The sequence below is a fragment of the Notolepis coatsorum genome, assembly GCF_963971535.1.
Source record: "Notolepis coatsorum genome assembly, chromosome: 2".
NCBI classification, from domain to species: domain Eukaryota; kingdom Metazoa; phylum Chordata; class Actinopteri; order Aulopiformes; family Paralepididae; genus Notolepis; species Notolepis coatsorum.
This window is the reverse complement of record NC_140166.1, coordinates 185,349,778-185,364,086: the sequence shown is the minus strand read 5'-3', so window position 1 is coordinate 185,364,086 and position 14,309 is coordinate 185,349,778. Positions and strand designations below refer to the sequence as shown.

The 14,309-nt window shown below is 42.4% G+C and overlaps 1 protein-coding gene across 2 annotated transcripts in view; it reads right to left on the bottom strand.

Annotated features, from left to right (window-relative positions):
• Positions 1-14,309, bottom strand: part of pfas (phosphoribosylformylglycinamidine synthase) — a 54,930-nt gene that overhangs the window by 24,572 nt on the left and 16,049 nt on the right. Inside the window, exons 4-10 of one of the 2 annotated variants that reach the window (XM_084307569.1) lie at positions 12,250-12,355; positions 11,571-11,769; positions 9,033-9,138; positions 8,775-8,915; positions 7,902-8,026; positions 7,445-7,573; positions 2,021-2,158 (exon numbers count right to left, since the gene is read on the bottom strand). In XM_084307569.1, coding sequence (XP_084163695.1) covers positions 2,021-2,158; positions 7,445-7,573; positions 7,902-8,026; positions 8,775-8,915; positions 9,033-9,138; positions 11,571-11,769; positions 12,250-12,355 — 944 coding nt within the window. The remainder of the gene's footprint in view (positions 1-2,020; positions 2,159-7,444; positions 7,574-7,901; positions 8,027-8,774; positions 8,916-9,032; positions 9,139-11,570; positions 11,770-12,249; positions 12,356-14,309) is intronic. The other variant, XM_084307570.1, reaches the window with a different exon arrangement.

The window sequence follows — 14,309 nt, the reverse complement described above, 5'->3', positions numbered from 1 at the left end:
TCTCTAGCTACACACCCTCAAGACCCCTCCGCTCTACATCTCTGGCCGCCTCCAACCCACTCCTATCCGAGCTCCGGGAGGGTCATCAAAGAGAAGCCGCCTATTCTCTGTCCTCGCTCCACAATGGTGGAATGAACTTCCCACCAGTTACGAAAGACGAAACCCGATCAATCTTTCGCTGTTGACTAAAAACACACTTCTTCAATCAATATCTGGAATAGGTTTTATTTTATGAAAAAAAGAAAAGAAAATGTAACCTTCTTACTGTGTCTTATACCATCATGCACTCTTCCTACTATACTAATATGTCTTTACTATTATGCACTCATCACTGCAACACACAAGTTTCAGCACTGTTTGATGAACATTGTTACTCAGTTGTAAGAGTCGTACCCTTCCTGCGGACTTATCGTACAGTAAAGCATTACATCACGCGCAGGAGTGGGTTATGAGAATTAGACCATGCCTAGAGGTGGTCGTTAGGCGGACAGTAATACAATTTGCAATCAATCAATTCAATAATCCACGCTCACTTAAAACAGCGCACCTCCCAGCTGCTTCTATAGAAAGTAGGTAAATTTTTTTTAATCAATCAATCAATTTGCGCAATAATTTTTTTGTTCCACAATGACTCATGACCCACTAATTACATAATCCAACATTGTGTAAGAAACTAACACATTCGCTGTGACAGAATAGTTTTTGATTTAGTCTTTATGACCCTATCAACATATCCTTTCGGAACGTTTACTGGCCGCCATCTTGCTTTCACTTCTAAAAACATGCACGGCGGATTGATAGTCATTCGGTTGTGGGCGGGTCCTGGGACCAAGAGCGTGGGGTTATGACAAATACCCACGTGTAACTTGACTGTTTCAGCCAATCAGAATCGAGAAATTTGCATGCCATTGTATAAAACTTGTAAGTCGCTTTGGATAAAAGTGTCAGCTAAATGACTAAATGTAAATGTAATCCCTCAGTGAAATCGACCCATCTCAAGCCCTGCCCTCTTTTCCTGATCCTCCAATCGCAACCGTTGCTTCGGTCAATTGGGGTGTCACAATGAGGCATTGCAAGTTAACCTCTTAACTGACGCCCAGAAAAATGGCAATTTTTTTACTTGAACTTGAGGACTGCATACTTTTTTTGAAAAGCATATCATTATACGTTATCCTTATAGCACATGCATACGCCTGGTCTCTTTTGAAAGATAACATTCTGACGTTTCTGATACAATAAAGAAAGATCACTTTTAGTGCTAATGAAATAGAGTAACATAGGTCTGAACTTTGAGTTGTAGAAAAACTTGTTACTCACGTTTTTCTGTAGTAGTTGCAATAACCAAATATAGTATTTCCAAAAAGATTGGGATGAGTTGGAAAACACCCTGGGTCCATAGCCTGATTGTAGTCAGTCTTCCGTTGAGAAATGAGTGATTAGGAGCGATTTTAATAAACTGAAGAGAAAAAATAAAGCTTTCCAGTAAACCATTTCCTCATCGACTTCAATTCATTCTGCGTTTTTTTCTCTTCCGGTTTTCGCTCGTGACATTTCACCTAGATCCCTGATTCGCAGATCCCCAAGGTATCATTGGAAAGCCACACTCATTGGCTACAACCCTGTCCAATAATTTTCGAGATCACCAAATGATTGACAGAGCTAGAGCCCCGGGAGTCGGGAGTGGTAATAATTTAAAAAAAGCTCTGCTGTGTACTTTGGCACACGCCTCACATATCGGCATGTAACTCTAGACCGCTGAACGGATTATGTCGCCTGAAAGTGCAATCAACAGGTAACAAATAAGGCTTTAGTTCTATATATATTGTATTTAAAAGAAAAATGCAGACCTGAGCCGCTAGAGGTCGGCAAAGTGGCACTCAAGAGGGCCTGGGCCGTTGCCAGTTAACAGATATAAACAGAATATTAATTACACAGGAAAAAATATATGACAATTTAAATAAGGGGAAAGTATATATATACAGATATGTATTTCAGCACAACAACATTTGAGTTCCTCTACCTGCCAGGACAGGTTCACCAAACTTGTTGCCGTAGTCCGATGCTCCATCACTAGCCCCAATGGCCACCTGCAGGGGAGAAGCGAAGCTCGGGGGGTACTCCCATCCCTCTCCTTCACACTCCCATGGCAGCCTGTAACCTGGGGATGTGGGAAGGGGGAGGGGGAGAGGGAGAGGATGGAGGAATGAAGGGGGATTTGGGAGGTAATAAGAGGCTGGTTAAATGTTGGGATTCTTGGTTCAATAGGTACCAAATCACGGAAAGAGCAGTAGAGTTTTACGGTTGGTAATGTAACCCAAAATGAATGAGTCTCTGGTGGGTCCCCACGTGAAAAGAGTACCCGTATGTATGTTAACCTGGCACCGCGAGATCACCCAAGAATCCCATCTCGTCGGGTCTTAAATATGGGCTTGTGCTGTGTGCCTGAATCACAGTGGTTCGCAACAGTCAGCATCTTTTGAGGAACTACTGGCAGCTACATGGTGTAGACCCTACTGGCAGCTACATGGTGTAGATGTAGACCCTACTGGTAGCTTCAGGCATGGTGTAGACCCTACTGGCAGCTACAGGCATGGTGTAGACCCTACTGGCAGCTACAGGCATGGTGTAGACCCTACTGGCAGCTACATGGTGTGTAGACCCTACTGGCAGCTACATGGTGTAGACCCTACTGGCAGCTACAGGCATGGTGTACACCCTACTGGCAGCTACAGGCATGGTGTACTGACCCTACTGGCAGCTACAGGCATGGTGTACACCCTACTGGCAGCTACAGGCATGGTGTACTGACCCTACTGGCAGCTACAGGCATGGTGTACTGACCCTACTGGCAGCTACAGGCATGGTGTAGACCCTACTGGCAGCTACAGGCATGGTGTACTGACCCTACTGGCAGCTACAGGCATGGTGTACTGACCCTACTGGCAGCTACAGGCATGGTGTACTGACCCTACTGGCAGCTACAGGCATGGTGTAGACCCTACTGGCAGCTACAGGCATGGTGTACTGACCCTACTGGCAGCTACAGGCATGGTGTACTGACCCTACTGGCAGCTACAGGCATAGTGTACTGACCCTACTGGCAGCTACAGGCATGGTGTAGACCATACTGGCAGCTACAGGCATGGTGTAGACCCTACTGGCAGCTACAGGCATGGTGTAGACCCTACTGGCAGCTACAGGTATGGTGTAGACACAATCACCTGCCATATAGTTCTTCCTTTAAAGTGCCGGCCCTGTTCCAAACAGTTTTAAAGGACGACTTACCAGATGGTTCTGTGTAACAGGCCATCTGGCGGGTCAGGTTGGGCCCCAGTGTGAGACTAATTTAATCAGTTGGGCCGCAAGAAAGGTTTAAAGGACCATACTGTGTCATTTTGACTTCTCTCCATTACCAGAGATTGCCATCGTCTTTAACAGATTGTACTGTATGTTAGGTGTATACAGTGTGCGTTTTAGCTGATCTCAGCGTACGTTACTAAATCGCACTCACTCTGCCACTGATGTTGAACACTGGGGGAGCGGGTCTCCACTCTCCCTTCTGAAAACCACTGGGCAAGTATGAATGAATGAAAACTTTATTTAACAGATTGCAGAATGGGTACAATACAGTACGGCTCAATACACACAATTGTTAAGGGGATGCAGACCAGAGAAAGACGTTTGTCTTGTTTACATCAGGGTCCCACATTTTCAATTCATAGTGACATTTATGACATACACAACATACATGACATCATGACATTTATGGCATAGGGATTTTTCAGATTCAGAGTTTTGACATACAGGTATATAGTACTGTTACATTTGTGACATATATGATATGCAAATATACAGTACTGTTACCCATAGATCCTGACAGAGAGTATATACATATGATGGGGAGGAGACTGTACATTAGGAGGGGGTGGGTGGGTGGGAGAGAAATATACATACGGTGGGGAAAGAATATATACATGCGGTGGGGAGGAGACTGTCTATTAGGTGGGGGTGAGGGGGTTTGGACATTTACGGTGGCCAGTTTCGTATTGCAGCCTCCCGTAGGTGCTCTTTTAGAGCGGTTTTGAATGTGGGTAGGGATTCACATTCCTTTACAGCTTTGGGTAGGGCGTTCCACATTGATGTGGCATAATTGCGAAATGTGTTTAGTCCCTTGTTTGAGCCGAATCTGGATTTAACATGATTTGTTGAGCTTCCTCTGGTGTTGTGGTTGTGGTATTCACTGACCTTTGGGAAGTATTTTGACATGTACATGGGTACCTTAGTTGTATAGTGTATCTTGTAGACCATAACACTACTACAAGCCACTGGGCAGGTATACTTCTGATAACACTACTACAAGCCACTGGGTACTGTAGGTATACTTCTGATAACACTACTACAAGCCACTGGGCAGGTATACTTCTGATAACACTACTACAAGCCACGCACGTCGTACTTCCGCATTCAGTTGTGTGTGCTCGTTATTAACTCCTGGTTGCGGAGCAAAATTTAATGGCTTGCAGTAGAGTAATGTTACAATACAGTAATGTTAGTGAACGTAAAGGTGCAGTGGTTTTCTCAAGGGTAAATTACCTACATGGTTCCTGCAGGTTTCAACAAGTAAAATTTAAGACTTTTTTAAGACCACTTAATATAATTTCATACTTATTTCACGGCCATACTGGCAATTAAGTATGAAGGAAAATGACTATGAACAAAGTAATTCCATACAAATGGTTGCAGGCCAGACATTTCCCCCAAACACATTTTAAACATAATAAAGAAGTTATTTGTTTATTTATGGATCCCCATTAGTTTACACCCATGGGTGAAAGAGACGGGCCGCTCTGTTCTGAGCAAGCTGAAGTTTCTCCAGATCCCACTTTGAAGTGCTGGACCAAATTGTTGAGCAGTATTCCAAGTGGGATAGGACTAAAGCTTTTAACATTAGTTTAACCGTCTTCTCACTCAATAGAAGAGCACACCTTCTGATCATTGAAATACTCCTACTCATTTTAGCAAGCTTTTCATCAATAATCACACCCAACAACTTGGCCTCTCTAACCTGCTCAATAGCAGCTCCATTCAACACAATATTTAGTTCCTGATCCATTCTTTTTTTGTATCCACTTTTTCTCCCATTTTCTATTTTTCTCTTGTTTTCAATAACCCAATTAGAAACCAGCATTAACTTTTCTTGGAGCAACGTATTAACCAAGTTATCTTTCTCTGCAGAGACATACATTGTCGTGTCATCCGCATACATTTCCATGCATGCATTATTCAATACATAAGGTAAATCATTAACACAAATTGAATAGAGCAAAGGACCAAGGCAACTTCCTTGGGGGTGAAGGATGTCTATGTTTTTCTATATGCATATAATGTATATATATATCGGTGGGTGACAGCATCCAACGGTACTAGGTCAGAAAGGTAGGTGTACATGGAGGAGGAGGACGGTAGAGAGAATCAGTCAGTGTTGTAATGTAGCAGCGAGCAGGGTGTCTGCATTCGATCAGCACATAACAAACTGATAAGAACAGCAGCAGGCAGAATGGGCAGAGAGAGAGTGTGTTAAAGGTTGAAAGCCATTGCCATGGCAGCGTCACATAGTAACGAGGAAAGGGGGCGGGCCCGTCGTTGCTATGACGAAGATCATATAACTAAGGTTTCTTCCGGGTAAGGGCAGACTAAGAGAAGAGACGTTCATCTCTCTCTCACCTTCGCCGGTGGGGGAGGGGAGATGACACATCATCATTAGCTTCGGCTAACGGAAGAAGGGTTGTGGCTAACGACGAGGCCTTAGCCACCATTGGACTGAACAGCAGAAGAGCATCTGTGCTCAGAGACGATAGAATAATGAATTTAGTGTTGCATCAAAGACTTTTCTCAAGAACAATACGAAATGGGTAACATCTGAGGCTTTTGTTTATGTAATAAACAAAAATTTTCAAGAAAGGTACTACGCTGTCCAGTTTCGAATACTTATTGTTACGGATTGCATTAACACATCCTGCGCCATTCACGTTGTACGACGTGTTTCAAGTTCATGCTAATTCTGCCAATCCACGGCGTACGACGTTATTTTGATCATATTTAATTTTTTCGCCATGTTATACATATTTCCCTCACGGAGCCTGGTCTGATGCTGTGTGAGACAACTCTGCAACGCTTCAATACTGCCCCCTGGTGGATGATCGGCGAGTTGCCAAACCGGAAAGGGCCGGTTGGATCTCGGTGCGTCTCCGAAATGCGTCCGGCCACTCGCTTATTGTTGCGGGACTGTATACACACGTCCCTGTGTAGCGATCGCTGCCATAACGCAATAATCGATACGATTTGGCCGTGTATTATGATTATACAAACCGGAAATGGATTTAGGCGATCGCCGTCAAATAAGTGGGATGTTTTTGCTCCAGTCTCATCGCCCAACGGTAAGAGGACGCTGACGTTACTTTCAGCCTGTTTGTTTATTATTATCCATGCAAACTGCTCCGATCAATATATCACCCATACTACATAAAGCATTTACAGACGATCACGGAATTATAAACGACCCCCCCCCCGTTCACCCGCGCATGATCAGTCATAACGTTTAGGATCATGTACAGTTGAAATTTTTTATATAGCGTGTAACGCCAACAAACGGCATTTGATAATCTATATATGCATTTATGCCTATATCTCACGTTCTAGGAATTACTGCAGAAAACGATAAAAACATATTTATATTCTAGACGGTATTTTCGTATGAACCTGTGAATGAAAAAGTAAAACGTTCCTACATCCTGAACGATAGATAATCGATGTTGAATGGGCCATAGTAATGTCAATTTAGCAATACAATTTAAAAAGTTATAGCCCTGCAAAGAAGGTAAACATCTCCATAGGCTTAGACTGGTGGCAGTGATCAAACATTGATGGATATAAGCGTGGCAGGGAATGTGTTAAAGGGGAATGACAAAGATTGTACAACCAGTATGAGAAGATGTCGGAGAAATAAAACACAACGCAGAGTCAACGGATAAAGAGGTGGTAACACAAGCCAACAGATGAAGAGGTGATACTGGCTGATTGATCGAAATCTAACAGGGGACTCCACATTGAAGGGTTTCCATATCTGAAATTGTCCCATTAAACAGTACCCTTACCCTAGAAGTAACATACAAATCCAATATTTTTAAGACAAAATCATATTTAAGAAATCTTTACGACTTTTAAGACCTAAAATCGGGATTATTAAATGCAAGTCTTTTTGTGCCTAGAGACATACATTTTCATCCCTTTTCAACATCAACGGCAGCGTGAAAGGCAGGTTGAGGTCTACCGAAACATACACTTTGTTGACAGAATCTGTTCAAGATGGAGACAACCTCTGGCAATGGTGAGAAGTCAGAATGACACTGGCATGTTCCTTGAAGAACGCCTGCATTAGACTGACCTGGTATGTGGAGGTTGCCAAAGCAGTAGCCTGCAGTACCAGCGATGACATGGCCTCCCTGTCCAGCACTCTGGACATCTCTGATTCGACCTCCTGTCCCTGTGGTGGCACCACTGAATGGGGCAACGCCTAGAGGTTGGATAGAGAAAGGACAGAATATAATCCAGAGAAAATACAAGATAAAAAAAGGAAATAGTACACATGCAAAAGAAATAGTTTAAGTTGAACCTTTACTAATCCCCTTGGGGAAATTCATTCTGTGCATTTTGACCCATCCTATCTATTTAGGAGCAGTGGGCAGCCACACAGTGTGGCACCCGGGGACCAACTCCAGTTGTCATGCCAGTACCTTGGTCAAGGGCAATGGCAATGGCAGGAGTATTATATACCTAGCATGCATGTCTTTTATGGTTGGGGAGTGTGTGTTTTCGATTCTTCAGGAAGTAAGTGTTCTAACCAGTAGGGAAGTTGTGCGTCTCGGCCGTGAAGATGACATGTCTTTGTGAGCGCCGTATCTCATAGCAGCTGGCCTGGGATGAGTCTTTAGGGTAAACACAGTCCAACTCCATACCTCTGATACCGCTGATGACACATACATGCGAGTCAGTATGTAACACACAACAATATGTAGAGCCATATGGAATCCGCGATCACGGAATCGCGGACGGAATCGCGGAATTGAGCAATAAAAATGGAATCAACTAAAAAAAATGTTTATGTTGTGGGACTTGTACAGCACTTTGTTCAACTTTGTCGGTGCTGTAAAGTTTAAACCTTTTTAAATCTTAGACAAACAAAACACTTTGCTTTCATGAAATATTGTAAGCCATCATTTGAGGCTTTATAAAAGCAGCACAATGAACACAAATCTGTCAGTGCCGAGTCCGACCTCATCTTAAATAACAAACAGCATTGCTTGTTGTAATTAACAAAGAGAGGCAGAGTTGATTTAGCAAAAATATATATAATTATTATAATTTTTTTAATCTAATTTTATTTTCATATTCGAATCCCATGCCCATCGAACGAAGCTTCGAAGCTTCGAAGTATTTAAGACAGCCCTATTAAATGGACTGTTATATCTTATTAAATTGTGGACATTTATTCATTCCCACTTATTAGACACTATTTCTGATGGTAAAATGAGCGTACAAAGCAAAATACAAAATTCTGAAATATGAAAACGGAAAAAACGGAATTTGGAAAAAAATTAAATGGAATTTGGAAAAAAATAAAACGGATTTCATATGGCTCTACAATATGGAGATATAGCTACAGCCTACAGTTTCTATCGGTTGCCAACATTGCTGCGTTGCCGTTTCTCCTCTACCTGCTGTTGTCACAGAACTTGATGACGTTGTTTTGGTTGCTATGACGCTGAGTGTCCATGATTAGGCTAAAGAGAGTCTCCTTCTGCTCCTGTCCATCGATCACCATGCGTCCCCGGAAGAACCAATGGCGGCTGTGCTCACTGGGAGAGAGGTGGGACAAAGTCTTCTGGTCAAGGCATATGAAACCACAGACACCTCCAAGGAAGCAAACATTTCAAAGATGTTGTGTCGGTCTCCTTGTTGCATAGAAAACCCACCTGTTGGACTGAGCCAAGTCAAAACACTCCACGCTGGTGGGGTTCCTCTCCACTCTCTGGAACATTGATGTGTAGTAGTCCAGATCCCAGGGGTCAAAGGACAGCCCTGCATTAGGCACAATATGAACATTTGGTAAACAACATACTTTCACAGGATTTATAATGGGATTTCTGGACCTTCCTATGGGTGGAATTGAAACAACAAGATTCAGAACCAATTCAATTAGCCCACCCAGATTTATCAAAATCCCAAATACCCGTAATACCTTTTCTCAAGGCTTTCTTGTAGTAGTCTGGTCTAAATTTGGGTAGGATAGAAACCTTGTCCTTAATTTTCCCAAGGGTTCTACAAGAAATCTTGTGTTTATTAATAAATTATTATCTAAACTTATTACATGGCGTTTTAAAAGTCACCAAAATGCTTGATTGTGATTGGTCAATAGTGCTCCGTTGCCCCTGACAGCGGCCAATTATTTCTCGATAATTCACCGCTGTCAGGGGCAATGCGCAATAATGACCGCTGTTAGGGGCAACAGAGCGCTATTGACCAATCACAATCAAGCATTTTGATCGCAGTCACGAAAGCTAAGCTTTACCATTATGCACAGCTGCACTACATCAGGTGCAATCAAGTCCAAACACCTGCCGGCGATGACAGGAGCAACAGAACAACTGCGTCTGCATTTGATCTCGTCTTGTCGATGGTGTAAAATGAATTACGTATATTGTTAGTAAGTTAGCCCTGTAATAAGCGGGATAATGTATAGCTATACTCAGTCATTGTCGCAAAATAATTGACCTTCACTGCGTTTAGAACACCGTGTCGGTCAATTATTTATCCCTTACTTAATGCATGAGTGCTTACTTAGCAAGACCAAGACCAAAAACTGATATTACCATAATATATCTAAAGTTTGCAACCATGTACAACCTTGCAAACACACGCGCACGCACACACACACGTGCATGCAGCCCACATGCACACACACCATATACAATATATATATTTCTGGTGTAGAGAGTTGGTTTAAGAAGTTGAAAATTACTAGGACACACTTTAGGACCCTGTGATCGTTGACATTTACAACAAGTTCCACGAAAGCAGCAAGTAGAGACTGCTTTTCAACTCATGTCACACCAGCCCTCTGCAGGCAGCTATTTTAAAGGCCGTTGTGCATCCCGTCTACTAAGCACTCGGTTTAATTAAACAAGGGTAATAAAGAAAAACTAGTTAAAGCAACCTGCCACTCAGAGGTTAAAATGTCACTGAGAGGTTCAGGGTAGGTCCGTTTAATTAAAAACACAATTCACAGAAAACATGCTCAATAAGTATCTATTGGAGCAAGTTTGGCAGATGGAGCGAACAGACAATGAATATCATTGCATTCCATGCTGTGTAGCAATGTACGTTATCAGTTAGCCACCTGTCCACAGAGAAATTATTTAAAAGAAATGTAACTAGTGCCTTTTTATAAAAAATTTATGACAAGCATCACTTTTTAAACATTATGCTGCTATTACTGCTCTTTTCTGGTACCACTTTCAGATATTGTTTCATTTTAACTACATTGGGAGAAGCCATACAAAATTGTACCCAAGTATACTGACAATAAAGATCCTTCAATTCAATAATAATCTGTCTCTGATATTACCTGCGTCTATGGAATAATAACTGTTGCAGTCCTCAGACAATGTCAAGCTTCTCAGTGTTCCAGCAGGAAGTGTCACCTGGTTGCAGACCTGCCTGAGTCTTAATACAACTGATACATTCTGACTAACTCACTGCAGAGCACATTCCAGTGGCTCTCTTAAACTGGTAAATAATTAAATCTGGCAAATTTATCACATGCCAACATTGTATTCGCTTTCTTTGAAAAGTCACAAACAATGAAGTCTGAAGTATTACATTTAACTTCATAATTCCAATTGTTTCTCTTGATGCATATGGTTTGATACATTTATATGAATAACAATTAGAAAGAAAGCAACCTTAATACTAGATGTGAGCCAGAGCTTTCCAAAAGGTAGAGAATGGAATCTTGGTATTTGAAGGCCATGAATGTGGCACCCCCAAAATAGAATAACGCTACAGTATATCTCACATCATTTCCAAAATCAAATCATTTACTTTTGCAGCCTTCATACTTTCTGGGTTTATTTTTTCCTTTAAGCCTAATTAACACACACACACACACACACACACACACACACACACACACACACACCTAATCAGCGACATCATCCGTGCCCTGTGACTATAGTGTGACTCGTCATGTGACTGCATCCAAGGAGGAAGGGGTGGGTGCAATTACCAATGTACTCACAGACAGGTGCAGGACTGAAAAGGGGCATGAGGAAAGAGACAAAGGACCAGTCAGGAGACAACAGCACTCAGTAGACTGATAGGGACTATAGAAAAAGTAGCAAAGAGATTTAGGCAGGAATGGAGAACAACAGAAAGAAGGAAGAATGATGACCGGCACAGAGTTTAAACAGTAGACCACGTAAGAGGTCAGAGTGTGTGATCTCTTCACTTACCCAGGTCGTCATTTGCCGTCTCCAAGGCGACGCGACCCTTCCCCAGAATGTCCACCTCAAAGACAGCCTGAGGCTTGGTTTCCACGGCGAAAGAGGTTATGGGACATTGGTAGATGCATTCTGTCATGCTGTCGTACAGACACTCAATCAGCCTCTCTATATCTCCATTGAGTTCTTTCATACTCTCTCCATTCTTGGGCTGGTGGGGGAGAGAGACACACACGTGTATAAGGACTAAAGGGACTAAACACGTTTAGCAATTATGCAACAATAATGTGGAACGCCCTACCCAAAACCATGAAGGAATGTGAATCCCTACCCTCCTTCAAAACCTCTCTCTAAGAGCACCTACGGGTGGCTGCAATTAGAAACTGGCCCCTGTAAATGTCCAAATCCCCCCCCCCACCAATGTACAGCTTCATGATCTCTTTTTACTACACAGTTCTGTATATCCGTTTGTCGTGTATGTCATAAATGTCATGATGAATTGAAAATGGGGGACCCCGATGTAAGCAAGACGAAAGTCTTATTCTGGTCTGCATCCTCTTAGCAGTTTGTTTTGTATTGAGCCGTACCCATTCTGCAATCTGTTAATAAAGTTTTCAATCAAGGACAGAATGACAAAAGCAAGTGTGAATGTTGTGATGGTGTGTGTTTGTGCGTGTGTGTGTTGTGAGACCTTGATGAGAAGCCTGCGAGACAGCTCGACTCGCGTGACACTGCAGAGGCCCGCGCTCTGGCAGATGGACACAGCATTAGTGGACCACGCAGTGGAGAAGTTCAGCCTGCATGGGACGACAATAACATCAAACAGATCTTGTGACAAAGCTGGGCTTATACATGTCTAAGTGTCAGATAGTATGTGATAATCAGTGGCGTTTTTCTATGTAAAATGTTGGTGGGGGAATGATTTTTTTCTGGCCTGGCGGTAGGCGTGGGGGGGGTGAAAGCATGATTAGTGTCTTTTAGTGTCAAAAAACACTTTATTTATTGGTGATTTATTTTTGCACTTTGTGATGGATTAATTTAACTGCTATTATAGAGCTCAACGCCACTGAAGGCCACACCAAAGCAAACAGACAACTTTTTAGGGATTCTATGACAACCACATTATGACAACAGCCTAGTCTTTAGACATGACACTACCATCATCAAGCGATTCAACACAACAGCATTGCCAAAGCACGGACCAGGACCATAACATCAGGATGATAAATGATCACTCACCAAAGCTGTGGGCTCACGTGTTAAGTCATGGCTGTCCCATGGTATTGGGAGTAAACGTTTTTATCCTCTTTTTTTTGTATTTTATTTTTTTATTATTTTTTAAACAAACATATAAACAAACATGACAACACACGATAAGATATACAAGCATTAATTGTCAGGGCACATCCAATGAGATCACCTTTTGTAAACGTTTTTATCCTCTTTAAAGTGGAAAAGTTCCTCTCTGACTCAGATGTCGTCATAGGAGTCGTTATGATTTTCAGAAGACTGACGGTCTCAGTAAAAGCCTCTTCTAGGTTGTTCTCATGGATGGATGTTAACGGTTACCTTTGCAAGCTGTTTGAGTTATAACGATATTCTCCTCCAAATTCAGGGTTTCAAACCTGTGCTTGAGTAAATAATCCACCTTGTTAATTTTCATGTAACGTCACTAGCTAGGTAGTTTACAGTAGCTGCAGTTAGCAATGAAAGGCTTCTTTACAGACTGTAATCAGACACCAGCCAATAAACTTTGAAATACGAAATTACGTACACTTGGGGCTAGGGGCTTCGAGCCCCACTTTCCATCAAATTTATGTGGTCTACTGTGAATGATAGAACACCCTGAGCATGCGCACTTGGATTTTCCCATGTACAGTACACTAGTCTGCATTGATAGAGACGGGCTAGCCGCATTCATGCTATTTTAGACCTAACGTGTGTTGCTTTTTAACAGCGGAGGAGTGCAAGAATGTGACAATGTGACCATGTGACCGCGGCAGCGCGAGAGAGCGGCAGTGCGGAAATAGGCTGTCTATTGCCATTCTCTAAGACAAACCTTAACCATGCCTAACCTTAACCATAGAAAGAATATTGCCATTCTCTAAGACAAACTCTAACCTTAACCAGCTCCTTAACAGCGCCTAAACTTAACCTTTCTAACCTTAACCAACTCCGAAACAATGCCTAACCTTAACCTTAACCATGCCTAACCTTAACCGGCGAAAGAATACACGTTAATGCCGCGGGGCGTGTCGCAGCCAATCAGGGAAAACGCGGAAGCATTCGGCAAGGCAACAGCAAGGCAGAGAGATGACATAACTCAAATACTAATAAAATGTATATGCAATTTAGTAAGATGCTATATCCATATATAATACATTTGAGCAAATAATAGGCAAATCTTTAAGAATGAATAACATTTGTCTGCAGTTCTTTTTGGTGACACTAGGTGGGGCTCTGCCCTTGAGAGGTCTGGATTCACAGAATAATAAGCTACTAAACTCCAACCCAAACAAAACAAGTAAACAAAGTGCAGTACCAAGCAGGGCCCTATTCCCCGTACCTGGCTAACTGAGTTAGCCAGATAATTTTCAGCATAGCTTGACTTAAGCCAGACATTTCCGTTCCCCGACGTCGGATTTTCTAAATCGCCATGGTAACAGATCAGAAAGTTTGAACTTGGTCGAGGGCAGAGTTTAGTTCAGTTAGCTGGATAACCTGCATGGCCACACCCTCGCAAAGAAATCC